This window comes from Oncorhynchus nerka, linkage group LG27, assembly GCF_034236695.1.
Source record: "Oncorhynchus nerka isolate Pitt River linkage group LG27, Oner_Uvic_2.0, whole genome shotgun sequence".
NCBI classification, from domain to species: Eukaryota; Metazoa; Chordata; class Actinopteri; order Salmoniformes; family Salmonidae; genus Oncorhynchus; species Oncorhynchus nerka.
The window spans coordinates 41,763,106-41,787,282 of NC_088422.1; the positions used below are offsets into that span (position 1 = coordinate 41,763,106).

At 40.3% G+C, this 24,177-nt stretch overlaps 1 protein-coding gene across 2 annotated transcripts in view; it reads right to left on the reverse strand.

Annotated features, from left to right (window-relative positions):
* Positions 1–17,103, reverse strand: part of zmat4a (zinc finger, matrin-type 4a) — a 149,694-nt gene extending 132,591 nt beyond the window's left edge. For both annotated transcript variants that reach the window (XM_029638237.2, XM_065011686.1), the window contains exon 1: positions 16,920–17,103. In XM_029638237.2, the coding sequence (XP_029494097.1) occupies positions 16,920–17,006 (87 nt within the window). In that variant the 5' untranslated portion in view covers positions 17,007–17,103. The remainder of the gene's footprint in view (positions 1–16,919) is intronic.
* Between the last annotated feature and the right edge of the window lie 7,074 nt (positions 17,104–24,177).

Genomic DNA, 24,177 nt, shown 5'->3' on the forward strand with positions numbered 1-24,177 from the left:
GTGGTCAGACTCGCTCAATGATTTTAATGTCATTGAGAAATTAGAGTAGTGCCAAAGATTTGTTTTCGCAAACATCCTTTCTGAATTTAAAAGTAATCCAAGAAGTAGTCATCTAGTTTTTCAAAACTATCTGTAATCTGATTACAATATTTTAGCTGGTAACGTAACGGTTTACAGTTACAGTTTTTGGTAATCCCTTACAAGATTACAAAAAGAACCCGGTGGTTACTCTGACAGAGCTCCAGATTTCTTCTGTGAAGATGCAAGAACCTTCCAGAAGGACAACAATCTCTGCAGCACTCCACCAATCAGAACATTACAGTAGAGTGGCCTTATGGAAGCCCCTCCTCAGTATAAGGCACAAGACAAGCTGCTTGGAGTTTGCCAAAAGGCACACGAAGGACTCTCAGACCATGAGAAACAAGATTCTCTGGTCTGATGAAACCAAGATTGAACTCTTTGGCCTGAATGCCAAGCATCACGTCTGCAAGTAACCTTGAGCCATCCCTACGGTGAAGCATGGTGGTGACAGCATCATGCTGTGGGGATGTTTTTCAGCAGCAGGGACTGGGAGACTAGTCATGATTGAGGGAAAGATGAACGGAGCAAAGTACAGAGACCTCAGGGCAAAGGATCACCTTCCAACAGGACAACAACCCTAAGCACACAGCTGAGACAACGCAGGAGTGACTTCGGGACAAGTCTCTGAATGTCCTTAAGTGGCCCAGCCAGAGTCCAGACATGAACCCAATCGAACATCTCTGGAGAGACCTGAAAATAGCTATGCAGCGACGCTACCCATCCAACCTGACAGAGCTTGAGAGGATCTGCAGAGAAGAATGGTAGAGACTCTCCAAATACAGATGTGCTAAGCTTGTAGTGTCATACCCAAGAAGACTTGAGGCTGTAATCGCTGCCAAATGTGCTTCAACATAGTACCGAGTAAAGGATCTGAATACTTGCATATGTAAATGTGATATTTCTGGAGTTTATTTTTTATAACTTTGCAAACATTTCTAAAAACCTGTTTTTGATTTGTCATTAGGGGTTATTGTGTGTAGATTGCTGAGGGGAAAAAACAATGTAATCCATTTTAGAATAAGGCTTTAACGTAACAAAATGTGGAAAAATGTCAAGGGGTCTGAATACTTTGCGAATGTATTATTGCACAGTTATTGCCTGGGGACGACGTTACACCAATAAACACTTACCTTGATGAAAGGCCCAACCTAAAGAAATTAAGTGTCATTCATCTGGAACCAAGTTACATGTTCCTCAGTACACAAACTCGCACACAACAAAAACGAGCCATACCGCGTGGTGCTGGGCCTAGTCAGGTCTTTGATGCATTCACCCACTCCCCCGCTGAAAGATCAGCCACAAAATGTTGGCACCATTGTAACAGGTTGTAATCAAGCCCTGGTCTCCAGGATGGGAACAGAAGAGGAATACCTGTTGCGGTAGTCTCAGGTTAGACTAATCCAAACAATGTTGATTCTGACACACACACACAAACGCAAGCTTTGCAGGTCCATCAACCCATTTAAATACCTCACACCCTACAGTAACTTGTGGATCATGAGAGAACCTTCATAAATCAGCAGAACGTTAATAACCAATTTATTGATGCTTTATATAGTGTCCTGTAATACTTAGTTTGAAGTGAGACTGTTTCAGTCATTCAGAACTCCTTTGGTCATTTATAACACATACATAAATGCCTTATATCTTATGACGCTGTACTTACTATAGTCAGACACCTTTGGTCATTAATAACCAGGGATGCATTGGTACAGTGGGCCCACGGTTCGCTATGTATCACGGTTTGTGGGCCACGGTATGGTTTCTGTATCTTTATATTTAAGAAAAGTGTGCGTTTGTATGACTCTCATACAGGGGACAAGTTTGCAACACGTAGCTCTTCATCTCCCAAACCAGTACATTTGTGAACTCTCACAGTGAGGTAGCTTCCAGTACATATTGAACCATCACAGTGAGGTAGCTTTGAGTTGCTCTGGAGGTCCAACTATCAGTGGAGAGAGCTAGATAGGGTGTCTGTGTCAATTCATTTTCAATTTCTCTCTGTGATGTTTCATAGAGTTTGGGAATTACTTTGCTGCTGAAATGTGTGCGGGAGGGTACATTGTAACACGGTTCAATTTTCTTTCATCAGGTGACAAAATCCCGAGTCAGTAACCACCGAATAGGGCTGCAAATCTTTAGCTATGAATTCTCCCACTGCTTTCATTATTTCTTTATGTTTTTCTGAATTTGTTGCAAATTGTTGTTGGAAGGCAGCAGCGAGAGATTGTTGTGTTTTCGCTAACGAGTGGACTCTCCTTGCTCCAGCTCCATCTGCAAGGGATACGGCCGGGTGATGGCGACGTAAATGACACTACATGTTAGAAGTGTTTCCACTCGAGTAGCCGACAAAAGCAATGCTTGCAGACTGTACTTTGTTTACGGACTTCTTACCCTCGTCATCGTATTGAATGCTCAATCCAAAATGTTCCCACACAGCGGATTTGAAAGACGGCGGTGACTCTTCAAATTTGCTTCTGTCTGTCTTGTTAGCGCTCGCCATTGTCACGTTGGAGCTGAGAGAATATTTGTTTTTAGTTTCCCCTCTTCATGGGGCCCCTTTAGGGAGGTTTCCTACTGAGATGTCATTGCAAATCGTCCATTGGTTGTTCAAGGGGGGAGGGGGTTGCAGTCACTGCGGTTGCCAAATTTTGGGACATTGCTGTGGTGTAAAGTTTGTCAGCCCTCAGGAGACCCCTAATGGCCTGGGGCCCCAAGCAGTTGCCTGCCAAGCCTGTTCACAAGCTGCGTGTCTGGTTCTGTGGATCTAAATGTACAACTTGCGTGTAGTCTGCAGCACGATAAACAAGCAAGTTTTGTAAATGATAGGAAAATGACATGCATATCGTAATTCCGCAGTTTAAGTGTGCTTAATGAACCTTGGGGGCGTACCGAACGGTTCGAAAACATACTGTGTACCGTTGCATCCCTATTAATAACACATACATAAAGGCTTGATGATGTAAACACAAATGTACTAACACTTAGGGAATTATCACTAACAGCTAAAACTAAATAAACATTAAAGACATGTGTAAACCATACATTTCCTTTTATTTGTACATTTCAAAACAATACAAATACATTAAGTTTCAAAAAGTCGAGCAATGCAATTACATAGAAAATTACACAGGGCTGTGAATAGTGTCGCTTGTCCCTGAGTTGTCGGACAAGTGTTTCTTGCCTATCTTCCTGCTGGTATGTTGGTTCCAATCTTAAAAGTAACAACAAAGTAAGTTAGCGTGTCTGTTAGAAAATGCCTTTGTCAAACCATCTGGATAAGTGCATTTCTGTGCTGAAAACCAGAAACTCTAAATGGGAAGATGGGAAACTCATTTCAATTCATATTATTATATTCCTCTTTAATTTACCAATCTTGTGACGTGAATATGAGACGTGGCTGTATCTAGGGGGATTTGTATTTAGCTGAGCCTACTAGCTAGCTACATTTTGGCTAGTTAGCAATTTCAGAGAAGGCTACAGTATGTACTCTAACTCAACACTTAACTACAAACTAATTTAAATTACAATGAATAAAGATGAACTTACTTGTCTTTCGCTCTCCAGTGGCAGCACAAGTGAGCATCACATGATCAGCATCTCATCAGCAACACTAAAAAGGTTTATTCCGGGTCACGGGATTTCTAAAATGTTCCAAATAAAAGTCCCCTTTGTAATAGTAGAAAAGTGTCAATAACCATTCATGATATATGAAAAATAATTGTCTAATCATTAACAATGATTCATATTTGTTCATATTTAAGTGACATTTTCATTAAATTAGGGTTTTAAAACATGTTCCAAGGTCAAATAAATGCCCCCAATACGAATCACTGTATATGGAATACATATTGGCTTAGAGCAAGAACTATTCTGGTTGCCACAGTAAAAGTATTGTATGGAATTTTCAGTAGGGTCTATAGAATGTATATATGGTGTCATTTCATGGGGCTCTGAATAATAGGGAGTGTTGCTGGCCTTTTACTCCACTCCATTGGCGGCCGAATCACATCACGTGCGCTTACTGCGCTACAAAAAAAACGCTAACTAAACAAGAGTGCAGGGAACGCTCACTGAATTAAAGGGCAACTACACACAAAAATTTCGTAGATTTTTCCCAGACCTCAAAAGACATCCCTGATGTGGTTTAAAGCATTATTGAGAAAAAAACAGAATTATATGTTTTTTCTATTTAAAAAAGTGTTGAAAAAACTGAGGTAAACCAGAAAAAAATTGGGCAAATCTAAAACCTGCAAAACAAAGAACTTAATTTTTTGGGAAAAAAACTGAAGTAGGCAAAACTTTTAAACAGATTTACATTTTAAAAGGCCCTAAAAACGTTTTGTTTTTTTGATGTGCAGGACTGCACTTCAGAGTGTGTCATCCTGCAGCACAGCATTTTGGGGGAAGTTAAGGTTGGGTCCAATATTGACTATATACCCAAGAGGGAAAGAGGGTGGGCCATCCTATTAAATGTTTTAGTGAAATATAATATGCAATTTAGCAGAATCGAACCCAATATCCTGGCATTGCAATGCTCTACCAAGATGCATGACAGGGTTATAAATGCTTGGTGAAGCCTCAATTTAATATGATTGATAAGGCCTTTATTAAGTGGTGCTTATACCACCCTGCCACCCAGGTTTATGTCATATTTGACATAGTGGGTTGTGTCACATTTGACATTGGTGGCTAAGTCACACAGTTATGCCACATCTATGAACCCTTTATAAAGCATGACAAACAGTTATTGATGATTTGTAATACATTTATGTAGCATTTATGAAGGCTTTATGAAGGCTTTATGAAGCCTTTATAAGCTGCACGTAGGGTTGGTAAGGGTGGGAAACTTAAAAAAGTTAAGCCTGGGAATTTTGCTTAAATTCATCAAAAAGTTAGCTTATAACAGTGAACCTTTTTTGTGGGATACACATAAGGCAATTCTAGGTCTTGTGGCATATTTTGGTTAAACTATCCCCAATTAATTGGAATTGCAACCCTCTGCATGCACAGAGCACTCTTCCATCACATGTACAGATGATTCTCAAGATCTCGCACACTAATGATATGCTATTGAGCCCACACTACTACAGTGTCTGAGCCAAGGACTACATGCTTTCTGTTAAGTTTTGATTACAATACTGGGTGGGGTGAATATATTTTATATGACATACATTATTTTTTTGTTAACTAGTAAATAGTAGCCTACAGCAAAGTGTGTTTAAATCATTTCTAACTTGTTAACATTTTCTGCTAGTTAGGTTTTGCTACCATGTGGGTTTTTGCTCGCTTGAGCCTGCTAACCGAGGAGTGTTAATTCAGCTGTTTCCATACATGTTTCATTTTGAAATATTTATCTTACAAAGGAGTTGTTTAATCTAACTGCTTAACTTTTTATCTGTACATGGAATTGTATTTGGGTTTTTTAAACTAATTTCTTTCTAATCTCTACAGGAAAATGCCACAGGCACTATCTGATGTGTGGAGACATTTCACTGCAGCTAATGTAGGAGGAAAAGCTGTGTACATTTGCAAATACTGTGCCAAATTATATGTAAAGAATGCAACAAAGAGGAATGGAGTCAAAGAAATGCTGATGAATGTCTTGATCGAGCTGTGTATGCAACTGGTTCACCTCTGATGCTCACAGGCAATGTGTATTGAAGAGAATTCTGAATGTTCTTCGCCCATGATACACCCCTCCAACCAGACACGCTTTATCTAGTCATTTGCTGGATGCAGAGTTTAACAGAGTTCAAGTGAAGGTTAAGCAAATCAGAGAAAGCAGACTCTATTGCAATCATCTCTGATGGGTGGTCGAATGTTCATGGGCAAGGAATAATTAACTACATCATATCCCACCCCTCAACCAGTATTCTACAAGAGCACAGACACAAGAGACAACAGACCCACCGGTCTCTACATTGCAGATGAGCTGAAGGCAATCATCAATGACCTTGGACCACAGAAGGTATTTGCACTGGTGACAGACAACGCTGCAAATATGAAGGCTGCTTGGTCTAAAGTGGAGGAGTCCTACCCTCATATCACACCCATTGGTGGGCTACTCATGCATTGAATCTGCTCCTCAAGGACACCATGGCACTGAAAACAATGGATACACTCTACAAGAGAACCAAGGAAATGGTTAGGTATGTGAAGGGTCATCAAGTTATAGCAGCAATCTACCTCACCACGAAAAGTGAGAAGAATAAGAGCGCCACATTGAAGCTGCCCAGCAACACCTTTTGGGGTGGTGTTGTCATCATGTTTGACGGTCTCCTGGAGGGGAAGGAGTCTCTCCAAGAAATGGACATATCACAGTCTGCCGATATGGACAGCCCCATCAAGAGGATCCTCCTGAATTATGTATTTTGGGAGAGAGTGGTAAGCAGCCTGAAAGTCCTGAAACCTGTAGCAGTTGCCATTGCACGGATTGAGGGAGACAATGCCATCCTGTCTGATATTCAGACTCTGCTTGCAGATGTAAGAGAAGAAATCCATAATGCCCTGCCCACTTCACTGTTGCTCCAAGCAGAGGAAACTGCAGTTCTGAAATACATCAAAAAGCGTGAAGACTTCTGCCTGAAGCCCATACATGCTGCAGCGTACATGTTGGACCCCAAGTATGCTGGCAAGAACATCCTGTCTGGTGCAGAGATCAAAAAGGCCTATGGCGTCATCACTACCGTGTCTCACCACCTTGGCCTAGATGAGGGCGAGGTTCTTGTCAGTCTGGGGAAGTACACAACAAAGCAAGGGCTTTGGGATGGAGATGCAATATGGCAGTCGAGCCAACATATCTCATCAGACAACTGGTGGAATGGACTTTGTGGATCTGAGGCTCTTTCTCCTGTTGTCTCCATCATTCGCCAAATCTCAAGGCACCTCAGAGCGCAACTGGTCCTTGTTTGGGAACACACACACCAACGCACGCAACAGGCTGACCAATACAAGTGTTGAAAAATTGGTGGTCATCTGGGCAAATTTGAGGCTTTTTGAGCCTGACAACGAGCCATCATCAACAAGGTTGGAAAGTGACAGTGAATTGTGAGACTCAGAGTCTGATGTTCAAGAGGTGGACATTGAGAAGGTCCATTGAGAAGACATGGAAGCCTGAGAGGAAGACAACCAAAGCTTTAGTTTGTAGACTATCATTTTACAAATGTATGTTGAAAACGTTTTTGGGAGATGTGATGGATCATTGGGGATCATTCAATATTCCATTACTTTGGTTGTTCAGTGAAATCATCACATGTGAATAGTCAACTCATTTAATTAAAGTTCAATTCGTAACTAAATTGTTTTTTTTATTTCTATTGGAAGGATTTAATCATTTGCAATTATGTCTACGTATGATAAGGTAAAAGGTTTATGCTTCTGTCTCCATATGATATGGTAAATATATCCAATACAAAAAAACATCAACATTTAAATGGTATTAATATTAATTTGCATATATTCCCGTTAATTCCCACAGAAAGTTTCCACCTCTGAATATTCCCCAAAATGTGCAACCCTCGCTGCACGTCATTTAAAGCGGAACCATTATCGTCCATAGTAAAAATAAAAAATAATGTTTTGCCATCAGTAGGCTAGGCTTTTAAAATGAAATGTGGAGTGGTGCATATAGTTATGTGATGACATCACGTGCCCCGCATAACTTCAAAAGTCTCCAAACAAATCATGGATCAGACATCAGTAATAAGTTACGACTGCAGAAAATAACAGATATCAGGATTAGACAGGGTAATAAATCAAAAAAACAAACAAACCTTCCAGCTTTGCATCTCAATTCCATCAGGTACTCATTAACTTATCTTTCTGAGTTCATTATTTATTTTGTTCCACCATATTCCCTCAACAGGCCTCAACACCACTTGAGGTATAGACAGTATATGAGCTGTATTCAGAATGCTAAAAGATTATGTATGTAAGCATCTCTCAACGTGACAATAAACGTGAAGTCCCAAAGCAGTGCAATACTGAATCATTGATGGTGTACAATGGCCACCCAACTTTGAAAATTAAGAACAGTTGTATTTTGCTAATTGTTGCTATGTATAATCAGCAGTGTATCCCTCTGTTCAAGGGTCATGCATCTTGGATGCTCTCCAAATCCACAATTTAGATATCTGTCCAAGACGTTCTAACTCTTACTACAAATAGAGAACAATAGCATCCTGAGGTAGCAGACTAAAGTAGAGTGGTTGTGATTGGAAAGAAAGAGAGCGAGAGAGAGAGAGAGAGAGAGGAGAGAGAGAGAGAGAGAGAGAGAGAGAGAGAGAGAGAGAGAGAGAGAGAGAGAGAGAGAGAGAGAGAGAGAGACCGCATTGTCTTGGCAACACATACAATCTCAACTCAGCAACTGCATTAATTCCAGCCTGAATAAGAGACATTGTACATTCAGTAGTAGAGCTCCTGGACTAAGGCCATAGTACAAAAAATGCCTCTGATACAGGGAGGGAACCACATGCGAACTAAAAGAGAAGTGAGAGGGTGGTAGGAAGGAATTAATTATCAAATAGCTAACATTGAGTATGTTTCAAAAACTGCATGTAACAGCAAACAATGCAAGGAGGCTGATTACACGTGTACTATGATTTCATTAGCCACTCCAACTCCAACTGCTCTTAAACGCTAGTAAAAGGAAATGCATGCTTTTCAACCGTTCGCTAAACGCACCCGCCCGCCCGACTAGCATCACCACCCTGGACGGTTCCGACCTAGAATATGTGGACAACTATAAATACCTAGGTGTCTGGCTAGACTGTAAACTCTCCTTCCAGACTCATATTAAACATCTCCAATCCAAAATCAAATCTAGAACCGGCTTTCTATTTCGCAACAAAGCCTCCTTCACTCATGCCGCAAAACTGACGATCCTACCGATCCTTGACTCATCATCTACAAAATAGCTTCCAACACTCTACTCAGCAAACTGGATGCAGTCTATCACAGTGCCATCCGGTTTGTTACCAAATCACCTTATACCACCCACCACTGCAACCTGTATGCTGTAGTCGGCTGGCCCTCGCTACATATTCGTCGCCTGGCCTGCCTGGCTCCAGGTCATCTATAAGTTTATGCTAGGTAAAGCTCCGCCTTACCTCAGTTCACTGGTCACGATAACAACACCCACCCGTAGCACACGTTCCAGCAGGTATATCTCACTGATCATCCCCAAAGCCAACACCTCATTTGGCCACCTTTCCTTCCAGTTCTCTGCTGCCAGTGACTGGAACGAATTGCAAAAATCACTGAATTTGTGGAGACTTTTATTTCCCTCACCAACTTTAAACATCAACTATCTGAGCAGCTAACCGATCACTGCAGCTGTACATAGTCCATCTGTAAATTGCCCACCCAATCTACCTACCTCATCCCCATACTCTTTTTATTTGATTTACTTTTCTACTCTTTTGCACGTCTGTTTCTCTACTTGCACATCATCATCTGCTCATTTATCACTCCAGTGTTAATTTGTTCAATTGTAATTATTCGCTCCTATGACCTATTTATTGCCTACCTCCTCATGCCTTTTGCACACACTTTATATAGACTTTCCTTTCTCTACTGTGCCATTGACTTGTTTGTGTTATTGGCTTGTTTGTTTTTTCCATGTGTAACTCTGTGTTGTTGTCTGTGTCACACTGCTTTGCTTTATCTTGGCCAGGTCGCAGTTGCAAATGAGAACTTGTTCTCAACTAGCCTACCTGGTTAAATAAAGGTGAAAAAAAGACTGTGGCACTATTTATCTATTTATAAATGATCTACTTCATCTGGATTATATAAATATGCACATCCTTCTCAAGTACTTAAATCGTTTGTGTTCAGTAAACAGTGCTCAACTCTCCACCCCAAGAGTTTACTGGAGGTCAGATAGAGTGCATTGTGAGCACATCTACACTAAGTATACCAAACATTAGGAACACCTACTCTTTCCATGATGTAGACTGACCAGGTGAATCCAGGTGAAAGCTATGATCCCTTATTGATGTCACTTGTTAAATCCACTTCAATTAGTGTAGATGAAGGGGAGGAGACAGGTTAAAGAAAGAGTTTTAATCATTGAGACAATTGAGACATGGATTGTGTGCCATTCAGAGGGTGAATGGGCAAGACAAAATATTTAAGTGCCAGGATATGAACAGGGTATGGTAGTAGGTGCCAGGGGCATTGGTTTGTGTCAACAACTGCAAAACTGCTGGGTTTTTCATGTTCAACAGTTTCCCATGTGTATTAAGAATGGTCCACCTCCCAAAGGAGAACTGTGGGAAGCATTGGAGTCAACATGGGCCAGCATTCCTGTGGGACGCTTTCGACACCTTGTAGAATCCATACCCCAATGAACTGAGGCTGTTCTGATGGCAAAAGGGGGGTGCAACTCAATATTAGGAAGTTGTTCCGGCCCCCTGACCTTCCACGCAAGAAAAGGTTGGCCTGTGACTGAATCTAGTTGATGATCCCTGCCTATGGGCCCTGGTCACAACTAGTGCACTATGGCTGTATTTAGACAAGCAGCGCAATACTGATATTTTTGGTCTTTTGACCAATCAGATCAGCTCTAAAAAAGATACGATGTGAAAAGATCTGATGTGAATGGTCAACAGACCAATTAGTGGTAAAAGTATCAGAATTGGGCTGCCTGTTTAGCGCAGCCTTTGTAGGGCATTGGGTGCCTTGTGAACGCATACTTAGACATCTCTACCAGTTTTCAGTGGATCTCCCAAGAGAATGGACTAACCAGGCCACATTATATACTGAGGCAGCAGCACACTCAGATACTGGGCTTTAAATGGGGTATCTCAGGCTGCTGAGCATTGAATACAGGAATACATAGAATACCAACAACTCATAACCATTACTACCATTGCAGCAGTATTGTCAATCTACATCCAATATTCTAAAGCGTTTGCCTGAAGGACAAAGCAGACTGAGTTGACTAACGTTTAAAAACAGCCGGTGGCCGTTCGGTCGCCTCTGACCACAGAACATCCGCTGTAATTTGTCTGTTAATTTCCCGATGATTCTACATGTTGAATTGCAGGACACGCAGCATGTAATACACAGCACAGGGCTGATGTTTGTTGTGGTTTGTCTTTGTCTTTTATTTAGTTGTAACCCCAGAGAGCTATTTATCTCAATAGAAGACTCTGGTGTGGCCTGCCTACTGACAACAGAGCAGTTGAGCGAAAACATTACAGTACAGTCTGGGCAGTGTGCCTACAGTAGACTACACCTCAGCACAATCATCAGACTGGTGTCGGGCCAGTGACAGAGACATTTAGGTCGAGTGTCAAGTGTTTAGTCACTTGAGTGTGTGTGTGTGTGTGTGTGTGTGTGTGTGTGTGTGTTGTGTGTGTGTGTGTGTGTGTGTGGTTATATTATGACTCTGGTCTATTTAATCACTTATATTTTCTCCAGTTACTGTAGATTACATTTAGATTACTTAGCCAGAAAGGGTAAATAGCCTGATGTAACACTGGTGTCCATAAACCTGTTGTAAAGGATTATGCATACAGGGGGGTGTGCTTGGGTTCCGGAACACTGATGCTTTTATAGATTTCAAAGTAAATCAAGCCCAAATGGATGTCTTCCTAAAAAAAGCTGGCCTGCTCTCAGCCTGATCCACAAAGGAGCATCAATTATGATTAGGCATACCACAACCCAATCTGATCCATATAATGAGCAAGATTTTAAATACTCGCTCATGCCAGTAACAGCTCATCAATGTGGACAAAGGGATGCCGTTTTTAATTTACATCTCTCTCTCTCTCTCTCTCTCTCTCTCTCTCATTCGGAAAGTATTCAGACCCATTCCCTTTTTCCACATTTTGTTACGTTACAGCCTTTCTCTAAAATGGATTAAACAAAAAATCTACACACAATACCCAATAATGAAAAAGTAAAAATAAGTTATAAGAAAAAAAAACAGAAATACCTTACTAAAAATCCTCAAGCGAAAACAAGGTTCTAGACATTTTTGCAAATGTATTAAAAAACAAAACCAGAAATACCTTATTTACATAATTATTCAGACCCTTTGCTATGAGACTTGAAATTGAGCTCAGGTGCATCTTGATTCCATTGATCATCCTTGAGATGTTTCTACAACTTGATTGGAGTTTACCTTTGGTAAATTAAATTGATTGGACATGATTTGGAAAGGCACGCACCTGTCTATATAAGGTCCCACAGTTGACAGTGCATGTCAGAGAAAAAACGAAGCCAGGAGGTTGAAGGAATTGTCCGTAGAGCTCTGAAAAAGATTGTGTCACAGTGGAATCCATCATTCTTAAATGTAAGAAATTTGGAACCACCAAGACTCTTCCTAGAGCTGGCCGCCGGCCAAATGGAGCAATCCGGGAAGAAGGGCCTGATGGTCACTTTGATAGATCTTCAGAGTTCCTCTGTTGAGATGGGAGAACCGTTCAGAAGGACAACCATCTCTGCAGCACCCCACCAATCAGGACTTTATGGTAGAGTTGCCAGACGGAAGCCACTCCTCAGTAAAAGGCAAATGACAGCCTGCTTGGAGTTTGCCAAAAGGCACCTAAAGGACTGTCAGACCATGAGAAACAAGATTCTCTGGTCTGATGAAACCAAGATTGAACTATTTTGCCTGAATGCCAAGCGTCCTGTCTGCAGGAAACCTGGCACCATCCCTTTGGTGAAGCATGGTGGTGGCAACATCATGCTGTGGGGATTTTTTACGTGGCAGGGACTAGGAGACTAGTCAGGATCGAGGGAAAGATGAACGGAGCAAAATACAGAGAGATCCTTGATGAAAACCTGCTCCAGAGCTCTCAGGACCTCAGACTGGGGCAAAGGTTCACCTTCCAACAGGACAATGACCCGAAGCACACAGTCAAGACAATGCAGAAGTGGCTTCGGGACAAGTCTCTGAGAGTGGCCCAGACAGAGCCCGGACTTGAACCCGATCTAACATCTCTGGAGAGACCTAAAATAGCTGTGCAGCGACGCTCTCCATCCAATCTGACAGAGCTTGAGAGGATCTGCAGAGAATAATGGGAGAAACTCCCCAAATACAGGTGTGCCAAGCTTCTAGCAAGAGACTTGAGAAGACTTGAGGCTGTAATCTCTGCCAAAGGTGCTGAGTAAAGGGTCTGAATACTTATGTAAATGTCATACTGTTTTTTTTATACATTTGCAAACATTTCTAAAAACTTTTGCTTTGTCATTATGGGGTATTATGAGTAGATTGATGAGGGAAAAAACCATTTAATCAATTTTAGAATAAGGCTGTAACGTAACAAAATGTGGAAAAAATCAAGGGGTCTGAATACTTTCCAAATGCACAAATTATACTGTATAATTATATATACATACAGTATAATTAGCCTTCTGACAATATTATTGATTTTTTCAGATGCTACTGCAATCTAAGAGTACTTCAGGGAGTTTCACATGATACATTCATCTCCTTTTATTCAATGCCCTTTGACCAGCACATGTAACACATGTGGAAGTGCCAAGTGCAGTAGCTCGAACTGTTAAGTAGATTTTCTTTTACATCTTTCTAACACCAGAGTGTGTATTTGGCGGATCTCATTGAAGTTAATTGTTACATAAAGGTGTTCATAAACATCTTTAGGGTTTATTTTGGTCTCTCTGTGTACAGACTGTGACTGAAAGGAGGATTTTGAATAACCAACTAAACATTAGGGCAATTTTTACTTAACAAAAGCAAACATTTATTGATGACGCTGAAGCACAGAGCTTTAAAGCGCTTTATTTTAGAACCCTAACAAATCACTGACGGTAGAGAGGGACCATAAGCTTTTTACCACAAACGATATGAAATTGAGAGTCTGAACAAATATATCTGGGATTGTTAAAGTGAGAGGTAGATCACTTGCAAAAAGTTGTGTGAAGTTGGAGAGCTTGCATGTACATAGTATATGTGTTGTATGAGTATTAAGTAGGTCCTCACATACATGTAAAACACCTCAAATACACTTCATATTCTGGAACCCTCACATACAGACAACCTTTGAAAAAAATCTAGTCCATGTCACTGACAGCAGGCATGCTGCGACAAACAGCACTGTCTTAAGATAATGAAAAACAAAGGCTCACTGTACCAAACCAAAAGGCTCTGATGGATCCACCTTGTGGTTTAGTACAGTGAGCCTCTCCTAAGAGAGTGATTGTAGCAACATTTTACAACTCTGGCAACCTACTGATCAAATTTTGAATCAAGCAGACCGGAGAAAGAAATATTTTTATTGAACAACAGCAGTGATGGGAATTGTCTGGCAAGTATAATTAAAACTCCAAATACTCCATAACAAGTAAATTGACAAGTGGAGGATTTGAACTGCAAATTATGTTAAAGGATGCGTCAAAAATGACACCCTATTCAATATAGTCCACTACTTTTGAACTGGCCCATTTTCATGGATTTGCACTTGTCCAGCTTACTGGCTTGTAAATATCATTTGCTATGATGATGTTATTTAAAATACACCATTAGGATGTTAAAGTTGTCTGAATCTGAATCTGATGGAAAAGGGTGCCATTTGGTCGTAATCCATAGCCTGCAGAGGAAATGGAGGAAACAACCATCCCACTGAGCACAGATGTCAGTTCATCATCTAGTTTTGATTTACATTTGGTTGTTATCAACTAATGTGACAAGAATGTCAGGCTGACCATGTAATTGGATTTGGGTTCAAAGTTGGGTGAAAGAATACGAAATTCACTTATGTTGATAACATTTTTTTTTTTAAATCAAATCAATTTTCCACGTTTATTGAACGTCATCACATTTAATTTTCTCATTGAAATTATGAGGAAACAACGTTAATTCAACCAGTTTTTGCCCAGTGAGATCGATTAATTGAGGTTTGAATCACACATTGACCATTGAGGGTGCCATAAACTGTGGGCTGGAGCAACGCATGATATTTTAAATGCTTGAGATGTCTTCTGTATAGTTAAATGATTGTAAGGCTGATGAGGGTGACATGATTTGTTATGGATTTTAGGGTTTGCCCAGGACCCCAATAATTCGAATCTTGGACAATAATAAAGACCACTATAATATCAGAATTGTTGAGAAAGGATGCTAGGACGTTATGGGGGCTGTTGCATGCCGCTCAATTAAAGTGCAGAAACTGCACTGCAGAAAGAGACGGACATTTGCTATAATGATCTACCCAAAGCTACTGTATCAGTCTCAATGTTATGGTCTTTGTATCTCCGATCCTTTTAGAAAGCCAAATAAAAGATCGACTTTGTTACACAAATTGAAAACCTGAGAGAGGCACAGCATCAGAGTCACATAAGTAAAAAACTATGCAACAAAAGGAGAGGAAAGCTTTCTCTCAAACAAGACAAGTAAGTCGCTGCATGCGCTCTGGGGGAAGTGGATAAAGCAAAGATAATATAAACAAATAAAGCAAAGATAATATAAAGCAAACATAATAATGTAGTAAAGATAAAGATAATCTAGACACCACCTGGTGAACACACTTCAAAGCCTTGCACTAATATGTAATATGCAACAATTCCAGATTAACAATTGATGCCTTGTCGTTGAACTTCTACAAATAAACACTTTAGGATTTCTGTAGCATATCTAATTAAAATGCTTTTTCAAAGCCCTTCTTGTGGTTCTTTTAATAAGACACCTGACTGGAGGGAAGTCAGGAGTGTTCAGTAAAGGAAATACGTGTTTTTTAAGAAAACTTGGCAAATATTTGATGAGAACTATTAAATAGGAAACTATAGCCAGTATAAGATGTTGAGGTGAATTTGATACGCCAAAGTCAGAGGCAGAGAGTGCATTGCGCGCATCCATACATGCATGATTGCCAATCAAATTGGACACAGATAGCTACGAGGTAAACACATATAGTTAAGAGGTCAATTCCATTCCGGTTTTGTGTGATGTCGCTTTTTGAGAGTGTATGAGGATAATGCCACGTGAAAATGCATGACAAATGACTAAACTAATCCTCATTTTGTGTAGTCACAATCCAATGACGGGATACAATAGAATATTCAAGATAGCCACACACAAACTTCTCAAATACAATGCATTGTGCTGAACAGCGGGCAAATGTCAAACTAAACACATGCAAACAAAGGCCAACTAGATTGCCTATATTACAGTTGCCTATGACAGGTGAGTTCAACTCACTTTAACTGGACGAACTATTGGAATCCCATAAATTACATTCATGAAGGTTCGTCTTGACGAAATTATCATAAATATAAATGTTGCAAAAAACAATCTACGTGAAAGGTCAGTATGAGTTAAATAGGCATGGATAGCCGACTAAATGAAATGAGGAATTGTTTTGCCTCCGATGCCATCCCATCCCACTTTCTAAGCACATTGAGACGCAAAATTATCATCGCCAAAAGTCCAAACTATCGATTTAAATGTCGAATTTAAATAGGTCTGCATCATATCACACCGAGTGTTTAAGAAACCGTTGAATGAGATTGGCAATTTATGCGCATCATTTAACCTCCGCATCAGGCTACCCGGTACTTCCAAACACGGTGTCATGAATCCATCATCAAATAGCCTAGATGGAGGACACCGTTTCTCGTTACGTTGGCTCATGTGCACATCGAAAATCTTCAGGCATTGTCAAAAAGGATGCTGATATTGCACGCAGCGCAGCGGGCATGCAAAACTGACCACGAAAGAGCTGAAAACAGTAAAGACAGTTCTAGTTTTATAGTCTCGTTCTCTGTCTATAGAGATGGAAAGCGATCTTAGTTTGGTAACCGATGTAAGTAAAACGGAAATCAAATCACACATAGGCTAAGTAGCCTAATGCATGTCTGAGATGTACCTGTAACTCCAAACTGTAACCCTGGTACAAGTGTGTCGGGAACACCGTCAATTGATGTTGCACTTGTAGGGAAACTGTGTAATCCATTGACCAGATCAGCGAAACGTGTGTACAAAGCAGAAGACGCTTCCACAGCTGTTTGCAGTACTATGCTGTAGTACAACCGTCGACTGTTCTCCGCCCCGCTTCTTCCTCATTGGTCGTTTGGCAGTAGTAGTCCAGCCAGCAGTCTACTTGTGTAGAGCCAGGGCCGTGCTACCAAACGGGCAGGTAGTGCACGTGCCCCGGGGTCCTCTTTATAATAAGCATTGCATGCATCTATAATCACATTTGCGTAGTGGCATACAGTTGAGCAGACACGTTTTTAGGATTACCACACATGGAAATTTTAGTTGTTGCAGGGTCTGGGGAAAAAAGGGCATTTTATAAAAACATGTCATGTCATTTGCATGATAGAACACATTAGCAGAATAATATTTTATTCCACACAAATGGACAAATGCAGGCTACTACTGTGCAACTCGCAATTCAGGTAGGATGGCATTTTTTTACTTTATTTTTTCATATTTATAATAATTCGTTTTATCATTATTATTACTCTATATCATTGTTAGTATTGTATACCTATTTATTCATCTAAACCAGTTCTTTAAATATGAAAAACATGTTTTGTTTCATTCTGTTGAGACATTTTCGTTGGATAAATTAAGTTTGATCTGTATTTTTAATTGTGTGGTCCATTTTTTAGCTTAAAATGGGTTATAAGTAGGCATTTTGTAAAATAAATATCATTAGCCTATACTGTCATTTGTTGTGTATGGTAGGCACTAGCCTTTATTGGTAACTGCTCAATATAGCCCGTTCAAAGCTTTTGTGAAGGTTTAATCCAGTTCGCAAGTGTTTTGTTGCATTCTGTTGAACTATTTTCTTTGGCCAAATGAAGTTCCAACAGTAATGTGTTTGCTGCAATTTAATATCATGCTCATATTTTCACTATAAACAATGGCTTGACTTACTAATGTATATCACCCTAATAAAGTTGAGAACATTTTGTGAACGTTTGGTGTTGTGTGGCTATTAACCTATTATACTGCAGGCCTATGAAATGAAGGCAGTACGCACTTGCACTCCAACTGACTCCGACAGTTGAACTTGAGGTGAAGAAGACTGTTTCAGACCTACCAGAGATACTACTTTAATCTAACAATATAATGATTATCTTTATAAAAAATATTTGTATCGAAAAATAATGAATTAGCCTCCTTCCCGTATGCCATTATCTGTACAGTAGATGTAGTAGTCTATCTGACAATAATAAAGAAATGCATGTTGGTGTTGTAGCTTGCCCCAGGCATATCTCTATCTCTCTCACACTTTCTGGAGCTAGGCCGAAAGCTTCTCTTTCTTTCTATATATATTTTTTAAATATTCATATCATATAGTGGATACCTAAGCCTATAGGCCTATGTATGCAATGCCCTGATGCATTTAGTGCTCAAATCTCTGACAGCTGAACCGTCAGGTAGAACATTTTAGTTTTAGGAAAGTAAAAACCATCCAAACAGTAGGCTGTAAAGTTGTGCATGTGCTACACAAGGATTTTGTTTTTGTAATTTGTTAAAATCAGTTTTTAAGGACTTATGTGGCTCATTTGGCGAATATCCCTCATTTATTGATGGCGCTGGCTGCGTGGGTAGACACCCTAATGTGTTACGCAGCTAATGCATATCGATGACGGGTACATATCTCAAATGTCTGCTAAATTAAAATCTTTCCAGTCACTTGTCCGGTGCCAAATGTTCCTGTCAGGGTGGGATGTCCTTCAATCTGGAAAAAGACAAGGGGGGGAGAAATTATCCTCACTCCTCACAATTACTTTTATTAATCTGCATAAATAACTGTTATACTTACATTTTGCGAAGTTATTCCTTATTTTCCTGGAAACTTTATCCAAACGTGGATTTCTGTCTGCCATTAATTCCGATTTTTTTATGGGATAGCCTCCCTGGCAAAAGATACATGGGATTGGGACATGCCAATTTTGACGTCCGGCCTAGACATTCTGCCAGCTCATGTCTCGTTAACCATCAGTGCTCGTTAAATTCACCCGCCAGCTGATCTCAATTGCAACCATTATTGGTCACCTCATTACTGCTCACTTAAGATATGTTTGCCGTCAGGTTGGTATTGTCATTGCATCAATTTAGTCCTTTTTGAACAGACTAATGGCGATTTATCAATTTGACAACCATTCCGTACAATCAAAATGTAATATTTAGTTGTTTACCAACGACAAATCTAGTGTGAAAATGTAGCTATATGTGCGTGCTGCAGGCAGCGGCCCTAACTGCTAGACCCACCCAGGCCACGATTGAATTCAATTTAGTGTTTTTGAGTTTTGAGTACAGACACCAGTGTCTCAGGTCAGGCAGTTTCTGTGCCACACTAAATACATTTGCCAAGAAGGTGAATTTTGATGTGGAGAATCTTTTTACGGGTAAAATTGACTCCAACCAAACACAACGTAATCTTTCTAAGACAGAGGGGGACGCAGTTGTCCAAAAATGAACGGATTGGGGTTAAAAAAGCAGACAAAGATGGCGCTACAGTAGTGTGGAGTAAGGACAAATATGTGACAGAAGCCTACCGTCAATTAGACAATGATGAATTCTACCAATCTCTTACCTTCAACCCTACAGAGGACCTAAAAACGGAACAGAAAGGGATCCTCACAGAAGCTAAGGAGAATGGCTACATTTCAGACAATGAGTTCAACTTTATTTTCAATGGCAGTATGGCTTCTTTTTATCTTCTTCCAAAAGTCCACAAGAATCTTGAAAATCCCCCAGGCAGACCAGTCATTAGTGGTAATGAAACTCTGATTACTTTACATTGATTACTTTAATATCCCTTTTCTGACCAAACCCCCAGCCTATCTTCAAGATACCACAGATGTGTTGAACAAATAACATTTTTTTGGACCTCGACATCAGTAAAAAATGACAAAGGTTGTTTGCGCACATCAATCTTTAGGAAGCCTGCAGATGGGAATACCATTCTGAGGCCAGACAGCTTTCACACCAAAAGGCTAAAAGAGAACATTCCATATTGCCAATTCCAAAGAGTCCACAGAATTTGCGAACAGGAAACAGACTACAGTGTCAAATCTGCTGAATTGGAGAATCACTTCTTGAATCGGGGCTACAGCGTTCAGGTCCTGAAAGATGCAGGTATAAGGGCCGGACTACTTGAGAGAGAGAGAGAACTTGTTGCGAAGGGGAGTGCCTCATGATACATCAGAGAGAGTGTACTCTGTTACAAAATACAGCATTGAAGCAGAGAACGTTAAAAGAATCATTCAAAATAATTGGGGAATCATCCAAAGTGATACGCTACTATGCCAAGTCTTCCCTGAGCCACCAGTCAAAAGCTTTAAGAGATGTCCTACCCTAAATGACAAAGTAGTCCATAGCTATCTTCCTGGTGACTCTGAAAAAACTTGGCTTGACCACAAACCCAAGGGCTCTTTTAAATGTAACCATTGCAACCATTGCAGTAATATTATACAGAATAAGTATTTTGTTGACACAGCTTCCAAAATGGAGTATTACGTCAAGCATTTCATTAACTGTAAAACCACTCATGTCATCTACAGATTGGAATGTCTACAGTGCAAGGTGTTCTATATTAGACGGACAAAGAGACACCTTCAAGACCGCTTAGCGGAACACAAGTACGCCATACGATCATGTTCCAGCCTCTATTAGAAAAGGGGACCGTCAAACAGTTAAACCAAAGGGACATTTTGGGATTTACAAACTACACGCCACTAAGTACCCTGGTTTAAATGAAGATATGGATTTCTCACCCTTCCTGAAGGGTCGTGATAGGTCCATTTGCTGTCATCTAGTGGACATTTTGCTCAATTGCCCTCAGCTATGTTTAGACTGTTGTTGTCCATGTTTGCTGTGTTCTAGTGCACTACGGAATATATTGCTTTCTTATTCTTGACACTTCTCCCAGTCATATTTAAGGTTATAACTACCTTTCTAGGCGTTCTGATACTTCTAGCTTGGAGTTAAAAATGTTCGATAACATATCTACAGTATTTCACTTTTTAATGTGTATAGTAGTGCTTACTAGGTGTGTCCAATCAATTTTGTAACCCCTCCCTCTTCAAATTGGGGCTGATTGGAAAAGCTGTTCAAAAGAGGACGTTGCAGTATTATTGTTTATTTGTACTCCCTGACGAAGGCCATGCAGCCTGAAACGCGTCTGATTTTTAAAACGCATTGAACATGCGACACAAATAAAGCTATTTTAATGAATTATATGAAGAGTGGCTTGGTCCTCCTTTCTTTTTGATAACCAATTCACCCCTTTTACCAAAGAGCACCTTCTGTCTACCAAAATGTACTACTGTTTACCTTAGTAGCGCTTCCCTTCCCCCTCTTTCTATCATTTGTGAGTTTATTCATAACCTTAGGATAAACTAGACACTTGTATGTCGTAGTATAGTGGAGACCAATATCAATGTTGTGTTATTGAGCTATATAAAACTATGGTTGTTGATGTTTATGGCTGCATTTCGGATCCATTTTTGTATATTTGAATGTGTCAGTAATAGGACCTAGGAATAGCGTTTGAGCGAGCGAGAGAGAACATCATTTTGATAGCAAGCCTTAATCCCAATAACTTGACTGCCCCAGCACGGAGAGAAAAATAACTGCTAATTTTAAGCCACTCAAGAGGCTCATTTGAATTTCCTGATGCATCAGGAAATTATCTGCAACAAAAGTGTAATCAAGTTAAGATTTGACATCTGTAGGTGCAAAGATTACCAACACATTCACATATCACAAGATTACCATCCCATTCACATCCAACACATTCACATCCACACTGGCATAATACATATTGTTTAAGGTTACAGGGTCATACGGGACATCCCCAGCTGCCAAATTTCATTAAATAAAACCATTATGTGGTTCCTTGAGGAAACGAACATACAAAATACACAAAGGGTTTCCCTGAATCCATGTATATGTCCCAAATGGCACCTTATTCCCTTTATAGGGCACTACTTTTGACCAGGGCTCTGCTGAAAAATATCCAGAGTTTCTCTGTGTGGCTGAGTTTGACACACTGTTCTGGCTTATGCCATTTTTGCATGAATGACCACACAAAAGGAGTGAATCCCTGCCTAGTAGCCCGTGGCAACCATTGCCACCCAACTCACTGTAACCCTGAGAGGAAGGGAAAGAATCCCAGCTGCAAGACTCTGCCTGGACAGAAACTCTGTCTTCCAACACTGTGTTTTACATGAAAAAGGAAAATCATCTGTACTTCTCTCGGATAGTAATAGTAGTTCATAAGATAAGGTGTTTATGGGTTACTAGGCATTTTCGGATGGTCTTTATCCTCCATTTTTGAATACTGTTTTTTTTTTACGTTGAGGAGAGACTCTGCACGAGGAGAACCTAGGTCTTTTGTGTAGATTTGGGTGCAGGAATCAAACACTGTAGAGCACAGCAATATTATCAGATATTCTAAAGTTTAGGCTGTGCGAATCACGCTCTTTCTCTTCCTAGACCTTTACCGATAATATTGTAGCCCAGAGGAGCACCAACACTCATTATATTTAAAAAAAATCAAAGCAACCTCCATATTTGTTTGTGATATTCCCTTGAGTACCAGCAGCCCTGAGTTTTCAGGAGGGGGTACAGATCATGTAAAATATTCAGCACCCTACCAACGAATAGCGTTAGATTTAATTGGAAAATCATTGTTCCATTTGCCTTGGTAAATTGTGTTATGTCTGTTTGAATGTCAGCTGAATATGTTTTGGTCTTTTTTCATCTCTCAGAAATATATCAAGAATGGACAAAACAAACTGTGTTGACAGAACCATAACAATAGGAGGCAAGTGTATTCCCTCCCGCACCTTCGCTAAAAGAGAGAATGAAGAGAGACAGAGAGAGCCTGAGCGAGAGAGAGAAGGGGGAGGCAAGACTTTGGGAATAGCTTAACAGTGAGATAAGTGACAGTGCATGACAGGTGAAATGTGAGTTCTACTGATGCAGTAACAGGGGAATATGGCCAGTAGGTTTTAGAAACATCAACTTTTGCCCTTATTCCTTCAACTAAAGTTCCGCCTGGATGCAGTCAAAATCACTTCACATCTCATACATCAGTGAATGACTCACTTCGCATTTGACCTTGAAGCGCTTACCTCCAGCGTGGCAAATTCACTCCTTTATGTAGAAAAGGCCTCTTCTTGGTATGTTTTTAGATAGTGTTTCCTTGTTTAAGTGACGCGCAGGATGCAGCCATCAATCATATTGTATGTAATTTCATTTCTCAACACACAAACATTATAAAAAGGTTGAGTGACCATGAAAGTCAATGGTTCTTTCATACTCCTTCAAAAATTCAGATCCAGAAAAGGGGGTTCTTGATTCTGGAGGTGCATCCCAAATGGCACCCTACTCCCTTTTGGGCTCTAGTCAAAAGTAGTGTATTATATAGGGAACATTGTGCCATTTGAGACACAGACTAGTATGGGAATAGAGTGCCATTTGGGATGCATCCTCATTCCCCCTAGATGCCAGGAGAATGAGGGGATCTGAGGTCTGATAGTGAAGTGTGCCATGTCGCCTTCACTCTTAGAAAAAAGGGTTCCAAAACGGTTCTTCAGCTGTCCCCATAGGAGAAACCTTTTTGGTTCCAGGTAGAACCATTTTGGTTCCAAGTATAACCACAGAGGGTTCTACATTGAATCCAAAATGGTTAGGCTTGGAACCAAAAGTGTTCTACCTAGAAACAACAAGGGTTTTTCAAAGGGTTATTCTATGGGGACAGCCGAAGAACCCTTTTAGGTTCTAGATAGCACCTTTTTTTCTAAGAGTTTTCAGACCAGTGACTCTCAGATACGGATAGCTTTCACCCAGAGCACAATAAGTCACCAGTGTTGACCAGTGAGGCGGATCATATCCCGATCCCAGCTTCAGTTCCCTCCCTTTCGGTCTTTTCCATTAGATTACTAAATCAATGTAGGACAGCTAATTTATATTCCACACAGAGCTCCTTGGCCAATGGACAGAAATACTTAGTGGGTGAAGGATAAAGATGGCTGGACACACTCACTCTCTTCCGCCCGCCTGCTTGTGTTTATTATTAAGCCCTTTCTTCAGAATTCTCTTGATTTAAATTGTATGGATAATCAAATTAGTATATTTTGCAATGGAATGACAATGTG